Source organism: Chelonoidis abingdonii, chromosome 1 (genome assembly GCF_003597395.2).
Source record: "Chelonoidis abingdonii isolate Lonesome George chromosome 1, CheloAbing_2.0, whole genome shotgun sequence".
Taxonomy (NCBI): Eukaryota; Metazoa; Chordata; order Testudines; family Testudinidae; genus Chelonoidis; species Chelonoidis abingdonii.
The window spans coordinates 96,547,647-96,569,313 of NC_133769.1; the positions used below are offsets into that span (position 1 = coordinate 96,547,647).

The window sequence follows — 21,667 nt, forward strand, 5'->3', positions numbered from 1 at the left end:
AGACATATACATGTTAGCTCTGCTGAAGTTAGTGCCTAAAAATAGCAGTGTGGCCACAGCAGCACAGGCAGTGGCTTGGGATAGCCACTCGTGTACATATGAGGGGATCGAGTGGGATTGTAAATGGGCAGTTAGCCATGTAGCTAGCCCAAGCTGCTTCAGACATACTGCTATTTTTAGGTATTAAGTCAAGCACAGCTGGCACATATACGTCTATCTGTGCTGGGAATTACACCTCCGACTTGTTGTGTACACACATCCTTAGGTGTATGGACCCATCGATAATCATCCTCATTTTTCAAACTATGGACTTGAGCAAGTTGACCAATGGCTCCCCTTCTGCTTGTCCAGTGCCAGCTTCTCTCTCTCTTCAAAATCTTGCCAGTGATAGTGGAAGAACCTTTTACTCTGCAACCACTGCTATTTGATCAGCTTTTTCTATCTTGCTGCCTCACTGGATTCTCCATCTCTTAAGATCTCACCTGAAAAGGGATCCTATTCACTAATTTCCTACCCCATCTGTTAATTAACTAACTGCATACAGTTTTAGAATTAGTGTTCTGAGAGAAGATGCTATATAAGAACTAGATTACATAAACCCTTCCCCATCCAGGGTACACTGTATCCTCCAGCAGGCAGGAGTCTTTCCCCAATTCTTTTCCCCCATTAACGGCCCACACCTTTCACCTGCACCTTTGGGCTAAGAGAACAATAGCCCCCTCCGGTTCTGGAGGTGTGATATATTAGAGGTTGATAGGCAGAACTTCCACCATGATGCACTTTGCTTATAAGATGTGCTGCCAAGAAGCAGTTTGGGAATCAGATTTCAGACACACTCCTATCCTGCCAATACAGTAGCTAAAACAGAGCTGGCCTTCTTTCTCCATACAACATCCCATTCTCCTAAAAGTACATATGCATGAAGGCTAAGAAGTCTCAATGAGAAAGAAAAGTTAACAGTTCAAGTCCTTTGGAGAAACACCTGCTTGTTCTCCCACTTCTATTTATTGAATATTCCCACTAGGTACAAAGCAATAGCTTTTAGATAAAATGCCACTTTGCCATGAAGATATGAGCGCTTGGTTCCATTAACGTCACTCTGGCTGGAAGCACTCACTTTCTATTTCCTGCCCTTTCCTCAAACAAGGAAATTACAATATTATCTTATCCGTCTCTTTCTCCAGAGCATCCCACATCTCACTCTGCTTCCTACACTTTATCACAGTAACCTTACTCCTACTGTTGGTTCTCAACCAGAGTTACTGTGCTGCGAACATTATTATTATGGACGTCTGAGACAGAATACCGTTAGCAGGTCATCCTGTCCATTTCGTATTGCAAATCAGAGTTTTATTTCCTTTATGTGTGAGGTTCCATATCTTTCTGTACTTTAACACAAGGCCTCATTTTATGGCCATTGCCCCCTTTGATTAAAGAGGACTTCTAGCACATACATGGTAAATTCAACAGTACAGCAGGTGCCTAACAAGCTTTCAAGAGTCTGGATGAGACTCTCTTGAAAGCCCGTCAGACTCCTGCTGTACTGCTAAATGTACCATGTATGTGCTAGAAGACCTCTTTAATCAAAGGGGGCAGTGGCCATAAAGCGGGGCCTTGTGTTAAAGTACAGAAAGATATGGAGCCCCACACAAAGGAAATAAAACACTGATAGTGTGTGTTCTTTACCTGATTCAATAAGGAAACTAAGCAGGGAAGTTGCTACACCTATCAAAAATCCCAGGACAAAAAAACAAATTAAAATGCTACAGTAACAGGCTTCTCTCTCCAAAGGGGACAAAAGGTGTTAAAAGCATTGTACAAACTTCCCCATTTCCTCTTAAGCCTTATATGCCTATTATCTCTTACCTGGATTGTCCAGCTCCTGAAGAACATACACATGTTTGAAATCCACAGAATTCTTGTGTTTCTCAGTGCCATAAAACACAACACTCAAGAGGTCCCTGTCACTACTAATGATCTTGTTGGTGTACACACTCCGGATGCACTGGAAAGAGAAAACAGCAGAATCAGGGAAAAAGGAGGGAGAAAGTTAGCTGAAAAAAAATGGTGCTAGAGTTCTACCTTTGGCAAACTGCCCTTCATAATGGCAATGCCAAGGGCTCCCACAATGTTTTGAGCCACATTTCATAACAAGTTAGGTACAAGATGTTTATGATTACATTTGAACATTAAGCACTTTTCATTATAACACATTTTCTACAGAAGAAGACAAGAGAAACACTTCCTAGAGATACTACTCTATAATACAAATGTATTCCTCATTTTGTAAACACAATTGTAATAAGATGAGGCCCTGAAACATAAACTCTTGTGTCAGAGGTCCAGTCTGAGGCCTGAAGCCTGAACCAAAGTACTTCCAGGCATTGCTAAGCAAGAGCTGGGCTGTGAGCCAGAGGCAGGCCCCACTCACAGAAGTTGGCGAGAAGAGGGTTGCTAGAAGCAGGTGCATCCACACATAAGTGCTAGTAAGAGGAACTTGTGCCATCTTGGCACCAGAACACTCCACAGAGATAACAAGGAACAGGCCGGTGCCTCTTAAAGACAAGGTCAAAAGGACAGCATGATGGATAGATCTGTTTGAAACAACATGATCAAAGGAGGAGACAGCACCCTAATGAGCCAAGGGGCTGTACTTCAATACATCAGTAGGGACAAGTAATCTGTCCTATAACTGTACAAAAGTAGGTCCCGGAGTGCACATCTTTGTCTGGCCTACGGGGCAGTGGAAAGTCCCACCACTGACTGAGCCAGTCTATTGACAGGGGGCACAAATTCGTAGTATATATTGTAAAGTCTACGGGAAATTATTACTGTGCTTCGTTTGATAATAAACCTAGCTCGGGTTCCTTCATACCTTACTAGAGTCTGTGGTCTTTGGGGGTTCTCTTGGGGTTTGCTGTGCCAGCTATCTACGCAGAACTGGGGCAGCACACAGAGGGAACACACAGGCAGGCCGACTGTTATGATCATCAAACAACAGCAGAGCACCATACTGGTAGCTACTGACAACAATAATCACCACCAAGATTTCTGGGTTTGACTATAGATTAGGGATGCAAATATCGTTTAAAAAGTTAACCATTTAAACTAAATATTTTTTAATTGTTTAAATGGTTAACTGATTAAAGGACTGCCCTAGTTAGGGCTAAGACTAATGATTACCAGTTAACCGGTTAACATTTTACTTCACTACTACAGATCAGACCTCTCCAGTCCACAACCACTGCTGATGCTGCAGAATGATTTCTGATTTTCACACCAGAGATATAGTGCTCTGATATCATGGCGATGAGAAATACATAATTAGATAAGGGAGTCAACTACCTACATTAGCTATATTATAGAGGATAAGAAATCTGTATATAGGCAACTCATGAAGCATGTTGAGATCTTTCAGTGTACAAGATAGATCATAATTAATCTCTAACACATGATCTTACCTGAATTGTCATATCAAAAGGAGTCCACTCATCATCATCATAATATTCAAACATGTCCTTGGAAGCATCAACTAAAAAAATCAGGCTGTCTCGACCTGCATATTTATATTCCCCTAGGGGGAGGGGGGGAAAAAGAATTATAGTCTTACAAATGGCTGTATCTTTTTTCCCCCACTTAATGCACCCACCCATGTTATTTGTGCTTTGTAATATAAGCAAATGTAGGGAGTGACTTGAGTAGCCAAAATGCATCCACAGGAGATTATTCACAATACAGAGCCTTGAAAGAACAAAAATAAAAGAACCTAAGGAGATCCTCAGAAATATGTCTGGAGCAGAAGACCCCATGCTAAGGGGAAGAAAGCAGGCACTCGGGATCACATTCACAGAACACTTTTTGGTTAAAGGTCAACTTCTTACCACCAGTTTCAACTTCTTCAGGATATTCTTCCTCTTCCTCATCCTCCTCATTTTTGTAGTAAGACATCCACTCTGACATGGCTGCCACTGTTTGCTAAAAAGAGCAGATGAGACAGGCGTTTGAACTGATCTTCAGTCTGAAGACCCTCCAAATAACTGGTCACATGGTTTGGGCACTTCTTTTCTGTTGCTAAGGTCTGGTCCAACTTACAAATTAGATCAACCTAGCTACACTGCTGGGGAAAATGTAATGTCCCAAGCACGGTAGTTAGGGAGGCCTAACCCCCATTCCAGATATAGCTAAGGCTTGAGCTACACTACAGACTTAGGCAGCTTACGTCAACCTAACTGTATACACAACACCGCTCCCATCAATGTAACTCGCCCATTATACCAACCTAATAACTCCGCGACAAGCATAGTGCTGTCAATATAGTTAGGGTGACAGCGTAGACATGGGTGTCAGGCCCGTGTGGGGCACTGTGAAGTCAGTGGAAGCGCACCACCAACAGAGGCGGCGTAGCACAGACACGAACCCCTGGAGTAATTACTGCAGTGGGTATACCGTGACTTAACTTAGGTCGACTTAATTTTGGAGTGTGGACCAGATGTTCCGCTATTTGGGGCTTTGTCTTGTATAGGCACCTATTGCCCCAGACCCCCAGCCCAATATTTCACACTTGGTGTCCGGTCACCTTATGTGGGAAGCGCCTACGCCCCAGCAGCGCAACCACAGCCTAACCCACCAGAGAGAGACGCCCCCGAACATTACTGCCAGGAAAGCGATGGCCGAAGCCAACAGCGGGTTGAGCGGGACGCGGCCTGCAGGCTGCGCGCGGGCTCCCAGAGCCGCTGTCCACGCCAGGAGCAGTTGGAGAAACCCGGGCCGCGAGGGGGAGGGGAGCTGGGCCACGCGCCCCACGTCCCGGCAGCCAGCAGGAGAGGGCGCGCGAAGCAGCGCTGGCTGGATAACGACCTGGCTGGAATGCTGCTACCCCCGCCCCCCCCGGTTAGCCTCGTGCCAGTGGAAGCGAACGGGACACGCCCCCTCGGGCTGGTTTCCAGCCCGCCGCGAGCGTCTCGCGCCCTCACGTGGGGCGCCGCAACAAAGCAAGTCGCGAGCCCCGAGCTGCCCATCAGCCATAGCTCAGCACCTCCCTGCCAATGGGAGGCCGGGGGAGGGAGAGATAGGGAGTAATTCATGGGCACTGGGTGGCGGGCCGGCAGCCCCCTAAGTGGGGGGATCGGTAGAGAGCGAGGCGTGGCCCCAACAGCCCCTAAGGCAGCTCGGCTCCGCGCGAAGGAGCAACTCCCGCCATTACCTGAGCCCGTAGCAACTCACCGAAACCGGAAATCCCACCCCGGAACCAATCCCACCCAATCCTGCGAAAGTGGGTGTGGCCCGAGGGAAACCACGCCCCCACGCGATGGCTGGCGAGGAAGCCACGCCCCTTACATTCTACCGCCTCTCTCGAGCCGGCCGCTCAGCTCCAGGTTACAGCCCCGCCCACTCGTTGCTCAGAAAGAGCCACAGGGCATCACCGCGTTCCAGCCAATAGCGGGACCCATCCTTAACCCCGCCCACAAGACGGAGTCCTCGCTTACCTCATGTACTCCCTCCTCATGGAATAGCCCCTCCCACCAGCAAAAGCCACGCATCCTAACGGCATAGCCCCACCCCGCCCTACTTGTAGCTCCGCCTTAGCGGCGGCGCCGGGTTCCAGAGCGGAGCAGTGACAAGCCGCCCGGCCGGGCTATGGCTGTGGCGCATGCGCAGAGGGAGCATTCCCCATTCCGCCTCCTCTGTCACCTCACAGTTGGTGCCGCCGCCGCTGCTGTGGACCCAGAAGTAGCGGGGCCGGCCCGGGCTTTCCCTCCCCCTCCGCTCGGCCGGCACCCGCCCGCCAGCCTGCCGTCCCCCGGGTCAAAGAGCCTCCTAGTCCCTCTCAGGGCCCTTCTCCCCCGCCCCCCCGGCCCCCCATGGAGCCGCCGCCCACCCTGCACGCGGTGAAGCTCTATGTCTACGACCTGTCCAAGGGCATGGCCCGGCGCCTCAGCCCCCTCATGCTGGGTAAGGCCGGGGGCTGGCCCGGGGCAGGGTCGGCGGGGTGAGGAGCGTTGGGACGGGACGGGGCGGGGCCTGCGAGGCCGTGGGATGGGGGGAGCGCTAGGCCGGGCCGTTGTGCGGAAGGTTGTCCCGGATCCTGCCCCCGGCGGCCCTTTGGTCTCCCCCCTTTGCTGCCCTGGAGGCAAGTCACTTCTGGGAGTCCGACGCTGGGGCGGCTTCCCAAGGTGCAAAGTAACCTGTGTCCCGCCAGAGTGCTGGCAACTGCAGAGCCCCCCCAGCAAACACACCCTGCGCCCCGAGGGGACAAAGGCTCCTTCGCAATGACTGTACCGTGGTGAAGTGGAGCTGTGGCCCTTTATCTAAGAGAAAAGAGATTTTTCAAGGCAGCATGGATACACTTTTCCGTTTTACACGGTACAGTACGGTTCACAGATGAGTGCAACACTGGTGATAAAATCACATTAGGGTGGGACTGATCCTGTTTTGGAATATGCTAAAATAGATACCTGTTTCAAGCAGTTTATAAAGATCTGTGGTAGAAGTACTGAATGCTACCATGGGCAGCAGTCCAGTGTCAAATGCTACACTATGTGACACTTGTGCGTCTAAAGAGCAATTCCTGGAAGTGTATGAATTTATTACCACTCACTCACAAGAGATATTAGATCTTTCTCTCCAGGATCTTAATGGGTGAACTTTATGAGTAAAGGAGGTGCAGGCCCTTTGCTAATTGTTTGAAATGCTCTATTACCAACTTTAATATGACAGATTTAATCATAACTTGGCTGATGAGTGAGGTCAAACTTTTGGAAGGATTTTGTCCTGGATCAGATAGCTTGTAACCACCTTGCTGACACCCAAGATGAACAATCACTACTTTCTTCTGGGTATGGTGGATTTAGGGGTATTAGTAAAAGTAATTATTTCTTACATTCTGGTATTTCCACACATATTTTATCTTCAGTTTTAAGATTGACTGTTATGCGGATTACTTTGTCCTTGTGGAATATGCCAAATGGTAGATCTATTACATGAGCTCTCCACTAAGAAATTTCTCTGTTTTAGGCACTGGTAATTAGACAAATTATTTTGAGGGCCAAAAAGGATTTCCTGGAAGGGTTTGAAAAGATGTACAGGGTGGGTATCTGGTACCAGGAAGGAACTGAACATTGGTTGGGATTATGGAACTGATGCTGTCTTTAGTAGTTTCCTCTCTGAAATTTCCACGTACTTTGAGGTTGCAAAAGTACTTGTTGACCATGAGACAGAACTTTGAAGTATATTGACTTTCTATCCTGGTAGCAATCTATTTTAGGACCCTATACAATACAGCTGGATAAGATCTGTCAGGTGTCATAGCCCTGTGTGAAGGGGGATTGTGTTTTATTCCTTTGTCTGAAATTGTGTTTTTTTTTTAAATGGGGCTATAGGAGATCATTTCAGTCTCCCCTAGGTATGAGTGGAAAACTGGTTCTTGACCATAATGACTTTCCTTATGAGAGAGACTGAATGAGGACAAAGCATTTCACTCATTGCAATGTCACTCATCTCTAATAGGTTGATGCTGTACTGTGACTCGTGATAAGGCCATACACCCTTGACTGTCTGTGATGGATACTAGGCCATGTATCCTATCAATCTGGCTACAATAGTTTATGCATATCACTGTCAACTCTCTTTCCAAGAACTTGTCCTTTGTCAACTGACTGATCAAAAGTTTGATGACTTTGAGGAACTGTGTCTCTTGTGTATGGTTTCTGAAGTGTGAAGTGGCCTTGTAGGAAGAGGAAGATCTGTACCTGTCTGCCCCATGTCAGACTAACAGTATATATCAACCTTCCCAGCCACCTTAGTACCTGAGTAGATGGCCCTATGGACTGTGAACTGCTGGCAGTAACTTCATCTGCCTGTCCTGAGAGAAAGATGTTGTGCTTTCCTGTGGCTTTTTAAAAATAAAAATGAAAGCCTGAATTATACTCAGCATAAAGGCCCATATATGTTAACAGTCAGTTTGTGAGTTTGAGAAGAAAACATTCCTGTTGAGACCCAAAGCGATTAATTCTGTGTATGACAGATAGACAGAAGTAGCATCTTTGAGAGGTGTGCATTCCTCTATCCCACCCCCTGCTGGAAAATTTCAAAATAATTGCACAAACTTATTTCTCCCTTCAGGCTCTTTTCCATTGTACTGACAAGGGTGTAACTTTCTCTTGTAATAGTTTTAGTGACTAAATTTTATTTTGGGCTTGAGGGGGGATATCAGTATGACTCTAAAGCCTGGTTTACAAACAAATTTGCAGTTATTTAACTAAATGTGAGAAAGTTTAACTAAATCAGCTTTAGCCATGCTTCTTCTGGAATAAGTGTCCATCCACAGGTGTGTACTGAAAACTAAACTAATGTTCATTCACATCTTTTGTTATTACAATGCAAATTCATATGCAGACCAAACCAAAGCATTCTAGTTCTGGTATGACATAAGATTCAAGTCTTAGTATTTTGCTGCTTTATGAGTTCCTGAATGATACATTTAGCACTTATTCTTTATTTACTTTTTTTCTGAATGATAATAAGTATGCTATGATTTTTACAATACCCAATAATTGCAAAATAATGTACTTGAAAAACAGTTTATAGGAGTCTGCAGAAAGAAAGAGAAAATTACAAATTGGATCAGAGTCCACAGTTGTGTGGGAAATACTGATTGCTAGTGATGGTTAATAACCAGCTGAGATTGGGCAACTTGTCATGAGTTCCTGGAATAATGACCACTAGGCTTGCTTTGTCACAGTGACAAGGCAAACTTCAGAATATTTGGGATCATACGAATTTGGTGATTGGATTGTCCTAAAGATAGATCTTGGTTTTTATTCTTTGTGTGATAGTAAATCTCTAGTGTGGGCTCTCCATTGCCATATCTGACCTCAGTGGTTTTCCACAGATCTCCCCAAAGTAGGTAGATGGGAAAAGTACCTTCTTTCCCCAAATACGTCTCATTCCCTTTTAAGTGACCACAAAAGTTGTTTGGCACTACTCTATAGATTGGCTTTATATGAGGATCTCATGCAGCAAATAGCTTGTTCCTTTTGGAGCCGAGAGCAGTTCAGATGTGGGACTCTTGAGCTTCATGGAATACAAAAATTAGACAGGGAAATAATGTATTAGATTATTTAGTTCTAAACCCTCATCATCCCTAGCCAGTCTAGGATTACTCCTTTACAGCATCATCTTCTTGGCTTTACTCAGTTTAGCTCTAACAATGTGACTCTTTCTTTAGTGTGATAATTCCTCATAATGCCACCTTCTTAAAATACAAATGCATTTAAAATAAAGATTGGAAAGGAAGGTGACAAATATAGGACCAAAAGAGTCTTGAGGTATTTTAGAGGAGGGGAGAATGGAATGAGATGTGTATCAAAGGGAAGCAGTTTCCACATCATAGGACCCACCACAGCAAAGGCATAATTGCCTCCCAATTTCAGATAGGCTAGAGGAATCCTGAAGTAGTAATGGGTATTGTGTTAAAATGTGTCAGTATGAAGCTTAGGGATCAGTCCTCTCCTTCAGATACTTGTAGAAAGTTCTATAAGCTAACTTTACAACTATCATCACCACAGTAGCTGAATGCTGAACTTGGACAAGTCTAGATTTCTATAGCATTGTCGAAACAGATGTTATAGTGACTTAATCATGTCCTTTGGCCACATATAGTTTTCTTTCCATCCCCCTTATCTATTTTCTGGTGTTACTCTTCTGTGAATTTCCTTCCAATCTACCAGACAACTTTCTGATATTGAGGTAGGCACTACTGACTACTGTAGTCTCTACTGCATCTAGGGATTATCACCTTTCTTGTCTGTGATGTCATATGCGTAATCCAAAACTGCAGTGGTATTTATTTAACTTGTTCAACCTTTCAGCCTTTGGGATGTGCTCTGACTACTTTAGCATGTCCAACTAAACTAGTTTTAAAACAGTAAAATAATAAATACACCTCTACCTCAATATAATTCTGTCCTTGGGAGCCAAAAAATCTTACTGTGTTATATGTGAAACCGTGTTATACTGAACTTGCTTTGATCCACTGGAGTGCGCAGCCCCGCCCCCCCAAGCACTTCTTTATATCCAAATTTGTGTTATATCGGAGTAGAGGTGTATTCACCAATGGGAAAGCAGTGGAAGTTCCATTCTTAGGATGTTTGGTCTTATTCTTCCAGGAGGGGGTGGGGGCAAACGAGAACTGGAAGCTGATTATGGACAAGCTACCCTAATATTAAGAGAGATTCATGGTGAGGATTAATGTACGCACCACTGTCCAAATCAGTCAATCAATTAGGAATATATTTATTAGGACAGTTCTTGATGGAATATTCAACCAGCACTACCATCCTTCCCACCCCAGTAGCCCATAAAGACTCCGAGAGCAGGAGATAACTGTTACTTGAATTATCGCCTGCTTTTTTCCCTCTATCCCTCATCCAGCGCCTCATGATTTAAATGAGAGAACAGGATGGTTCCAGAGAAGACTGAATCAGCTTTGCCCCAAAGCATCTGCTAAAGAGGATTGGTTGAAAATGAAATACTCTACCTTTCCACCATACACCCTATCTCTGCACACTCCCAGCCACCTCTGGGAATGAGATTCAGATGCAGACTCAGTGAAACTGCAGCACAGTGCCAACAAAATAAGGCAATATTCTTTCAGAAATGAGGTGGCATCCTAAGCGATTAAAAATGCTAAATTTAATATCACCTTATTTCCCTGCTACCCAGCTGAGGGAACAGGTGTTGCTCTCACTTTTGTGCCAGTGTAGGCACCAGTTTTGCATCCCGGTCAGTGTATTTGGTATTCTGAGTAGTAGCTGTCTCCTTTATATAATCCCTTCATGCATCACTAGTACACTGTTCTTGGATTTGATTAATCCCGGTCCATCTACAAACTCCACTTTTATTTGTGATTAAAAACCTGCACATGCATACACTCCATCCCCTAACTCTCTAGATTAATAAATTAACTGTGCTAACAAGATGGATGATTCACAGCCATCTAATCTTCCCACTATGTGGCCTTCTGGATAAACCCAGGCATAGAAGTAATCTGGTTTGATTGGATTCTAAAATTATACAGGTTCAGTTTCTAGTCTGAAAGTGACCTTGTATCCTAACTATGAACCTGTGTCCTAACTTAGTCACAGAACAAGTAATTAAAGTCTAGTAATTCTTCAAATTCCCACAATTAATTGGGGGGCAGTGGAATTGTTTCTCATGAGCTTTAACCTATTTTCTTGCCCCCATAAATAGTGTTTAGGTTGGCAAGATAACTATTTGAAATAGAAATCTTTTAAAAAAATTAAAGTAACAAAGAAAACCCTGTGTATGCTCCCAAATCTCTTATGCTCCGATTCAGCAAAATATATAAATATGTGATTAATGGGACTACTTGCGTGCTTAAAGATATGCATATGCTTAAGTATCTTGATGAATCAAGGCCTAAAGGCTATCAAATACCTTAGTCCTAAATTTTAGTAAATTTTGTAAAAAGCAACTTAAAATGTCTTGATCTTGTGTTGATATTCCCCTACAGTATTGGGAATCCAAGCACAACTTCTCTTTACTAACAAATTATAATCAGTAAGTGGAACTGTCCAGTAGATCTTCACTGTCTATGATGAATGAAGTACAAGAACTAACAGCAGAAATAGTGAAGAGACCTTGATTTGAAAAATATTTCCAATTTAGGAATCTTAGGCGTTCGCACATGTAAAGGAATGCTTTAAAACACAATTTATCTTGACATCCTCCCTATTTAATAGAATATATTTTTAGAGAGAATTACCATAGAAAATCAAATTTTAGAAAACTAGTTCCTTCCTCTCCAACCTCCTGCCAGGATTTTGTCTCTCTAAACTAGCAGCTGAAGTTTATTTTATCTGTACTGCTTAGACAGAGTCAGCACCTGTTGCCGGAAAAAACACTGAATTCTGAACTATATTCTTGACGTCATGAATGAAGGAGGAAGCTATTTTCACATTTAGTTTCAAGATGTAAATATTTGAAACTTTTTAATCTACCCTAATCCTGTTTTTAAAAAGCCTTACAGGTTATCTTTGCAAGGGAGACACTATTGGGTTCTCTTTCAAATAAATTATTATTTATATTCTAATACTGCATACAGGGGTCCAGTTATGTTAGGTGATGTACAAACACATGAGAATAGACACTGTAAGTATAATTCTCCATTGTCCATTCTCCAATTCCTCTTACACGGATTCAAGTCAATTTCCATGTATTGTTTTTTTAGTCACTTCCTAATTAGTTTAGTGTCATGAGGCAGATTTCCATGTTTCTAAATAAGCTGAAACCAAAGTAGCTTTTTTCATTTCATCTTTTGAATTCAGTGATCTTTGCAACAAGTCTTTAACTGTTGCTGCTGGCTGAAGTCACAAAATGGATAAGGTGGTAAATTAAAAACAACAGATTTGGTAGGTTATAATTTTAAAGCCTATTTAAATTTCAGCCCCATGCTTTATTTTTAAGAAGAGATACTGAGAATGAGCTACAGAGCCTTCACTTCTAGGTCACCAGTTCCAATCTGGTTGTTTATCAGTAGTGACTGAAAAGGAAATTCATTATTATATGATGGCTGTATAATGGACTATGTGAAATTGGTATTAGTAGTATACCTGGTACTGACTGAGCACCTTTGTTGTTAAGCTTAGAGGCCAAGCACTGACTGGGCCACTGAAATGGTGCTCTCTTCTTCCCCCTAGAAGTGGGCCCATTCAGGGTTAGGACAATGTATGTTGACAGAGAAGTCTAGCACTACCAATTCCTTATGCAAGTAAACAAAGAAATTAAGTCACCAGTGCAGATAGTGTGGCACCATTCACTAGCGCTTCAGTTCATTACTAAATGAAAAAAAGCTATTTTTCCTGATCCTTTAGAACAGAGATCGGCAACCTTTGGCATGCGGCCTGCCAGGGTAAGCCCCCTGGCAGGCCAGGCTGGTTTGTTTACCTGCCACACCTGCAGGTTCGGCTGATCGCAGTTCCCACTGGCCGCGGTTCGCCGTTTCAGGCCAATAGGGGCTGCGGGAAGTGGTGCAGGATGAGGGATGTGCTGGCAGCCACATCCTGCAGCCCCCTTTGGCCTGAAATGGCGAACTGTGGCCAGTGGGAGCTGCAGTCGGTCAAACCAGTGGGTGCGGCAGGTAAACAAACTAGCCCCGGCCCGCCAGGGGACTTACTCTGGTGGGCCGCGTGCCAGAGGTTGCCAATCCCTGCTTTAGAACAATGGCTCTCAACCTTTCCAGACTACTGTACCCCTTTCAGAAGTCTGATTTGTCTTGCGTATCCCCAAGTTTCACCTCACTTAAACTACTTGCTTACAAAATCAAACATAAAAGTGTCATAGCCACACTATTACTGAAAAAGTGTTTACTTTCCCATTTTTACCACATAATTATAAAATAAATCAATTGCAATATAAATATTGTACTTACATTTCCGTGTATAGTATATAGAGCAGTATAAACAAGTCATTGTCTGTATGAAATTTTACTTTTACTGACTTTGCTAGTGCTTTTTATGTAGCCTGTTATAAAACTAGGCAAACATCTAGATGAGTTGATGTACGCCCTGGAAGACCTGTGTGTATCCCCAGGGGTACATGTAGGCTGTGTTGAGAACCACTGTTTTAGAAAGATACACCTTTGGCATTAAGTGTGCAGCTTGGGGTTAAGGCAAGATGTAATAGGTGAGAGATGCATAGGTGAGTGACAGCAAGTAGACTGAACTGTGTAAAGGAAGTTGCCGATGACTCTCTCCTTCTCTCTACATACAGGGAAACAGCTGGATGGGATCTGGTAAGTGACTAGATTTAACTTGCATAAATGTGTGTTAGACATTGGGTAGCATTTCCAGTATGACATTATAAATATTTTAGATCTGAAGGAACACATTGGTACTGAACAGAGATTGAGGTACTTTCTGAATGTTCTTAGAGTTACTAGAAGGAAGATTGATAGCATTGAATTAGGCACTGTGCAAATCTCCTTTCAGTTCTTGTCAATGGACCTCAATACCAACAATAATTTATTATTACATATTTTATTGCAGTAGCACCCAAAATGTACTGGTCATTTTTCAAACACAGGATACTGTCTCTGTCCCAAACAACTTAGCTTCTGATTGCAGACATGACTTAGCATGAGAGCACCAAGAGCAGGTGAAAACAGGAGAACTGCAGACAAATATTACAAAAATAACACCATATGGTTACTTAGTAGCTATATGCACATTTTGTTAGAAAAATATGTTCTCCAATAGATAAAGCACCTTCATGCCCAACTCACCAGAGTCTCCATCCAGGATTACGGGCCCTTTGGCCAACGTCTTCCATCCTCCCTCACCAGTCAACCACCCTGTCCTCCCGCACCCAACTATCCCACTCGCTGTTCAACTCTTTTCCAGTCCCAATCATCCAGCCATTGTCCATATGGTGACCTTGGGTAATTCATGCTCCAAACTTTCCCAGGTTTCTAACTGCCCATGAGAGAAGTTTTGTCCTTCAGTGCACATAGCTGGAAAAGGAAAGCTGTTGAGGGTGGTTCTCCCACCTTTTCTGGTGTCTTACATATCATGGTGATCCTGGCTGAGCCATTTGCTCTCACCTGCAGTGTAGCATGAGGCTTGATAACCAGTCTGACCATTTTTCTTCTGGTTAGTGTCCTAGCAGACGACATTCCTACTCATAGAAAGGTCTCAATCTTTTCTTGACTTTAAGTTATTTGCCTCAATAATATCTTTAGAACTGTAGTACATGTTGCCTGTCTTCCATCCACTCATATGAGTGGTTTACATGCTGGCTTAAACATTTCCTCCTCCTCTTTCATATGGCTTCCCTTTCATGTCTCCTTGCTCTCCCTCAACAGGCACACCTCCATAATTGTCCATAAGGATGAGTTCTTCTATGGCAGTGATGGGATTTCCAGCTGTGCACCTGTAAGTACAGCTTTCTTGGGACTTTTTCCTAGCTCTACTCTTTTCTCTTCCCATATGGTTTCTTGATGATAATTAATTTCTCTTATCAGGAGTGTCCTGTGTTTGCCCTTTAGGAAAAGTATACAAGTGTATTTAGTCTTAAGAGATTGCAAGATTCAGCCCGGTGAGGTGCTAAGGGTCAGGATGGCTGGTCAGCTGGGGAAAAGGGACCCTGCACAATGGGTTTGGTCCCAGCCACAAGTTAAGGTTTACATCAGCCAGAGTTCAAAACAAACTATGGGGCTTCCTGTGCTCAGCATTCTGAAAAGAAAGAAGCTTCCTGCAGCTCAGCCACCCCTTGGCTGCCTCGGTTGGCACTAAATGGAGAATTTTTATAGTTAGACCTTGGTGATTCATGGTATTTAAAATGCACACACATTGACTACCTTGATATCCTCTCCAGTTAGCCCAAAGTTCACCCTCTGAAAGCACTTTAAAACACAGGTCTGCCACACAGTTCTGGAACAGCATGGAGAACGCAGCAGCAAGTTGCAAAATAGGCCACATGAAGTGTCTTGTTCCTCTCATTCTCTAACTGGGGAGAGCTGAGGACAGAATAGTTTGCTCTGAATCTGATACTGTAAGCCCCTTTCCCTGCTCCTGGGCAAACCATGATAGTTTGTTTATGTCAGCAGCATTCTGGACTGTAGGAATCTCCACCCCTTGGAGTGCTCCATCAGAATCCATTCTGTCCATTTAGCATCTTCTTTTGCTTGTGCATTTCACAGGGAGGGACGTTGCTTGGGCCCCCAGACTCAGTTGTAGACCTGGGGAGCACGGAAGTTACAGAAGAAATTTTCCTAGAATACTTGTCCTCACTGGGAGAATCCATGTTCCGGTGAGTTAGAGCTTTTATTTGATTTTTAACATTTCTTTGCCAAAAAAAGGAAAATTGGAGTGGGGGTCCCAGGGCCTGTCTCACTAACACAAAGCTCCATCTGCCTCTAGTATGCTGCTTAGTACTAACCAAATATTAAGTAATAATGGGGCTAGAACTGGCACATGATCAACTGCAAGCTACATAACACTTGGGTGGACCCAGGCCTTGATCAAGGCTGGAAAAGAATTCTGTCAGGATGCCTGCAACACTGGATCTTGAGCCCACATTGAATACTGACAGCAAACAGGGTTTTGCCTGGTACGTATTGGATGAGAGACCTTTATGGAAGACCTACATGATGGAGGAAATAGTGTTCATTCAATAGGGGCTCTTTACCATGAGAGCCAGTACTGAAACACTGTCCCCTCTTTCAGATGATATGTAAAACCAAGATTCTGATCTCCTGTATTCATTGGAAAACAAAGGGCACTTCTCACAAAAGCAATTAACAATAATACTTAGTGTCCCAGTGAAACTCCAGCCTCAGTAATTACTTGCATCTACTATTCTTTCTGTAATTTCAAGTGAAGAAGTTGGTACTCATTTCTCCTCCAGAATTCTGTTGTGTAGTGTCAGTAATGCAGAATGGCTGTCACGTTCCACCCCCAACTCAGCTGACTTTTGGAGAGAGAGCGGATTTGTGTGTGTTGTCTAAATCAGGTTAGGGTCCTTTAGGATGAATGATGCTGATGTAATTGATTATTGATTTGAGTTCCTTTTCTTATGGTATTTATTGCTGACTCTCTCTTCTCTGTTTGAACTCCTCTCTTGGGCACAGAGGAGAGTCTTATAACCTCTTTGAACATAACTGCAACACCTTTAGTAACGAAGTGGCGCAGTTCCTGACAGGAAGAAAAATCCCTTCCTATATCACTGACCTTCCGTCCGAAGTCCTTTCCACGTGAGTACAATCTTCTCTGTTTCTATCTGTATTATGTTTCTTCATGCTGATGTCTGGATGTTTGCTGCCACATCTGGTAAGCCCTAGGTGGGGACTGGTACCTGCTGTACCTCATGAGATCAGGGAGAGTTTGCCACTTCATTTATTTGGGCCTTTATATGCAATGACAGTCTCCACACCATGACTGGCCCTGTCATGATGAGGGAAGGGTGGAAGATTCTTTTCTTCTATCATCAATGAATGTAAAATAACTGCCTCCCGCTGGCTTTTTTTTAATCACGTGACAAGATGCATATAAGAGGTCAGAGAGCTGTATAAAGGCCAGTGGCTAAAGATACTAGTACTTCTTTGAAATTAAAATAAACAATGTCTTCATCTCAGGGCAGGGTGTGGCATCGCTAATGAGTCACCTTTCCTGCCCCAGAGGGCCATCACTGTGTTGAGGCTTGCCATGTTGCCCTATGGAGGTAAAGCTTTGAAGTTGCTTTTGAGATGCTTAAAAGCAGGGGCTGGATGGGAGGAGAGGATGCAGAAGGGAGGAAATAAGTGAAAGTTCTATAACATCCCTTCTCATCACAACTGAGATTTGTAGATCTCACTGCCTCAGAGGCTAGCTCAGCCTCCTTTGGTATGCACTTTCAGTTGAGTCAGTAAGGAGAGCTGTACCATCCAGTTCTCCTCTTACCACAAACAGCATTCTACCAGACTATGACACGCAAGGTCAGTTGGTGGAAATATTTCTCCTGTACTGGGCTGTAAGATGAAGCTAAGCAAAGTCAGATCTAGTGTATACTTGAATAGGCGACCTTCAAGGAAAACTCAGTAGGAATTATTCAGTGAATACTGATCCAGAGTTGCACAGAGGTGCTAGTGGTGGTTCTGCTGCCAGAGATGCCATCTTTCAGATGAGATACTAAACTAAGGTTTGGACACTTGTGACCATTAGAGATCCCATGGCCCTTTTTCCAAGGTTACTGATGATAGACACTATGTTTCTGGCCAAGTTTGAATTTAGCTCAAATTTGACATTCTACCTCCCTAACTTTCTCTTAGGAGTTTCAATTGGATAGCTACTACTCCACTATTTAATGATGATTGACACTTAATGGAAAACTGTTTTGCAAAATCATATTCTGATCACTTCAGGTAACTAGATACATTACTAAACGTTAGTATCAGACAGGGTACAGCTATCTTGACACTACTTTATGTTAGGATTCGAGGAACTGGCTCATGAAAACTAGAGTTTGAACAAACATTTAAAGTTGCTGCTGTAGCAAGTTTTATTTAACTGGTTAAATTAAACCGTATAAAGTAACTCACTGAAGAACATGATTTTATGAAGTTGCTTTTATAAAGGCCATCTCATTCTATTTCAGAGGTGGCTGTATTTCAAGGGTGCATGAGAAATCCTTGTATATATGTAGCATGATCACTTTGAGATCTATAAATGTCCTGTTTTCTTTTTTTAAATTTCCTGGCCACCTCAGACCCTTTGGACAAGCTTTGAGGCCTCTCCTGGACTCCATCCAGATCCAGCCACCTGGTGGGAATACCTTCCGCAGACATAATGGACAGAGCTAACACAAATGGATGGATGCGCCCAGCCTCACCAGGCTTTTCCTTTTTAAAAACACACAAATCTACCAGATTTCTATTTTATAATTTCACATCAGCATCGTCTCCAAGGAACTAACAAGTTGTTTTTTCAGATTTCCCAGGGAGATGACTTACCAGGTTGCATGTAGGACAATGCTACCAAAAAGATTGCCATAATTTCTAATAGCATTATTCTAACTTGTTAAGCCTGTCTTGTCTGTGAAAACTGATGCTTTCTAAATAGCCCCCTTGCTGGAGATGTGGGAATTGATTCTATGGAGACTGGAGAGCCCATTACTCAATTTGGGGTACCCAAGGGAAGGCACTGGGCTAAGAGTCCTAGCATTCCCTTGCCAGACTTGCATCTTTTTTCTTTTTCACTGCCCATATTATGGGATATTTGCTGCTGTCTAACAGGAAGATACAGTGAGTTTTGTAATACTGCAGTGGGTCCCCCAATATTAAAACCTTCTCACTATTCCATTAATGTTGTGGTGTTTGCTCAAGTGGAGAAGTTAACCTAGTCTAGTCAGAACATTCAGGGGAAAGGTGTCCTAGCTGAATAAAACCTGCTAACTTCTCAGTGTTACAGTCTTCAGTGACATTAGGTATGAATTGGATGGTGTCTGCAGCAGAGTGTCACCACTAGCCTCATAATGCTAGATCCAGGAATTAAGGGGTGGAGGACAGGACATCTCCAAAAGATCAGTATCCCTTTCAGTCAGGGGAAAATAAGGGTCAAGTAAAAGCAAAATGAAGTGAAACTTTTCCTTCTCCCCATAGCAAGCAAGATCACAGGCCCCTGTGCAGAACCCCTTGAAACTGAGTGACTACCTTTGCATGGGGCCTGTTCTTGCCCTGTTGAGCCAGTGCTGCATGCACAGTGAGGAAAGAACAACATGGCAGCTGCACATTAATCTAAGGTTTGCAAACATTCTGCAGCATCTGTTTGCAGTCACAACATAAGCACTAAGGTCCCAGCCTTCTGTGACACCATAATCCTTTCCATGGCAATTGAGTGTGATGTCACGATGAGTCTGATTAAATGTGTGAAGAAAACAGCGGGTAAGCATTGCAGGAGCTGCTATCTGGTTTCCATATAAATTTCCCCAAATTAAAGAAGAGGGATGAGCAAGACAAAAGCAGAACAATCTCTAAATAGAATTTCTCCACTTTTCCATGGGGCATCAGGGACACTTCAAGGGATACACGTGCCTATCATTGGAAGTGGGTAAGGCTGAACAATAGGCAAAGGGTTGGGTCAGAACAGCATCCTCCTCTGATCTAAGATTATTGCGGCCTCTCCATTTAACTCTCTTGGGGGTAGGAGGTTAGGGAAAGGAAAGAAGGGGTACTTTGTGCTATCTTTCCTTCAGGTATAGATATATTCCTCCCATTGATTCTCCAGCAACTGTATTTAGGAGAGACAATGCAAGAAGAATAGTCACATGACAGTGGGAACTTCCCCATGGCCACTAGTGTTGCTGATACTCTGTAATGGGGAGTACTTGGCCCAGATCCTGCCAACAGGAGGACCTTGCATGTACAGAACCCTTTGCCCAGTGTCGTCTTGTGCAAAGAACTGCTCCAAACTTAGTCCAGACCTCCCTCAACCTCTAATCATACCGGTGCACAGGACACTTCCTAAGATCCTAAAGCAGTTGTGTCCTTGCTCTGTTAGACTTCTACCCTTGATAACAGTTCCAAAAGAATATCCTTTGGAGAGCAATTTCTGTTGCACTTATTCAGTGACAACTATAATTGGTGCACACTGTTTGGGAGGAAGAGGATGATTTTAGTTTGTTTGCTGTTGCCGTGCATGTAGTGTAGTCCTTTACACAAATACATAGTGCGTGTAAAATGTGTTATCAAGTCAGACTGATAATGTGTATATAACTACACAAGGTGCAGGGGAATGGTCAGTGGAATCCAGAATGTGTTTCATTGTGTCATCTTCTCCTTGTAACATAACAGTCCTCTTCCTCAGCCCTTCATTGTGATGAATCTGGACTCCAGGTGCGGTAACACCTAAGCAGTGGGAGCACATGCCCTTTAGAAACCGCTCCTGGTTAGCACAAACATTCCCGGAACCCAGAAAATGCATAGTCTGCAGAAACTGTTCTAAAGTGAGTGGTTTTCAGAGCCTTTCTTTCCCGGCTCCTCCAGAAGCAGCACCAAACAGGTCTTTGCATTCCTCTGCTTTCCTATACTCTGTATGTCTTCCTGTCCAGTCCTTCCTCATCTCCTGTTGTATAAACGGAGACCAGCATACACCCTAGCAATGTATCCCACTAACTAGGCTTGAGCCTGGATCTTACTTGACTGCCCAGCAAACTTTTACATCTTTTCTGGGAGAGAGGAGAGAAGGGGAACAGATTCACCTCATGTATTTTGGAATCTGACGTCCCTCCGCCCCATTAATCCCAGTACAGATAGTGCTGCTACTTTTAAAAAAAAAGTTACTGGATAAAATTTTACTCAGCAGCAGGTTCTGTTTGCAGGCACTGGGGACAGTCCCACTGTAGGGTGGGGACCCAGAAAGGGGCCTGAGTTCAACACTAACACTGGGCTCCTTGATAAACGAATTACATGAAAGTGAGCCCCCTCTGCCCGAACCAATTAACATGGTTGTGTAGTGAGCCCACCTGATGCTCTGTAGGCTTAGTAGTAGCCCACTCCCTCAGACGGGTTATGTATAAATTGCAGATGCATACACCCAGCATTCCACCCACCAACACTTATTTATAGGTATATAAGATAGAATGAGAAATAAATATATAAATGTATGTAAGTAAAGCACTTCCAGTGAGTTGACTAACAAAGGGGCAGGAAAACTGAACCTTTTCTCTTGGAAGAGAGCAGAACCCCTTTGCTGCAACTCCTGTTTTCTATCTTGTATTTCTGGGGTTCCCCTCAGTGCTGCTGAACAATGCCTGGACACAGGGGATGCATTTTTACATTATAATAATGATGTCTCTAGGCAGAAAGTGGTGTTTGGTTTATTCTGTTTTTTGTCTCTATTACAATAAACAGAACTATAATATGTTGTTCTGTGTTACTTCATGTGTTGACACAGCTCCTGAACAGAAGCAAGTGACTAGAGCCCCATCAGGGCCTGTCTGTCAGTATCAAGATGTGGGCTTGGAAACTGCCCTAGCAGCTCATGTCATTTGGTGATACTGAAGGGAGTACTGGCTACCTCACTCTGGTAGAGCTGGTCACAAGCAGCGTCAAGTTTGGGGATGGTGCTTCCATGCACACCCTGCTCCTGCATCATGGCTACTTTCTTTAATATCT

The 21,667-nt window shown here is 43.7% G+C and overlaps 2 protein-coding genes across 5 annotated transcripts in view; one reads left to right on the plus strand and one right to left on the minus strand.

The window, feature by feature from the left end:
* The window catches only part of XRCC6 (X-ray repair cross complementing 6), a 55,451-nt gene that overhangs the window by 20,250 nt on the left and 13,534 nt on the right, over positions 1-21,667 (minus strand). Inside the window, exons 1-4 of one of the 4 annotated variants that reach the window (XM_032787251.2) lie at positions 5,879-5,901; positions 3,882-3,975; positions 3,462-3,574; positions 1,867-2,005 (exon numbers count right to left, since the gene is read on the minus strand). In XM_032787251.2, coding sequence (XP_032643142.1) covers positions 1,867-2,005; positions 3,462-3,574; positions 3,882-3,960 — 331 coding nt within the window. In that variant the 5' untranslated portion in view covers positions 3,961-3,975; positions 5,879-5,901. Of the gene's footprint in view, positions 1-1,866; positions 2,006-3,461; positions 3,575-3,881; positions 3,976-4,576; positions 4,601-5,203; positions 5,253-5,878; positions 5,902-21,667 lie in introns of those variants that run through there. The other 3 variants (XM_032787236.1, XM_032787243.2, XM_032787261.2) reach the window with 3 other exon arrangements.
* On the plus strand, positions 5,504-21,415 carry DESI1 (desumoylating isopeptidase 1). Its single transcript, XM_032787271.2, is given in 7 exon segments — positions 5,504-5,742; positions 5,745-5,952; positions 13,792-13,813; positions 14,882-14,951; positions 15,719-15,828; positions 16,649-16,771; positions 18,262-21,415. Coding segments are annotated over 7 exon segments (732 nt in total). The 5' UTR covers positions 5,504-5,637; the 3' UTR covers positions 18,356-21,415.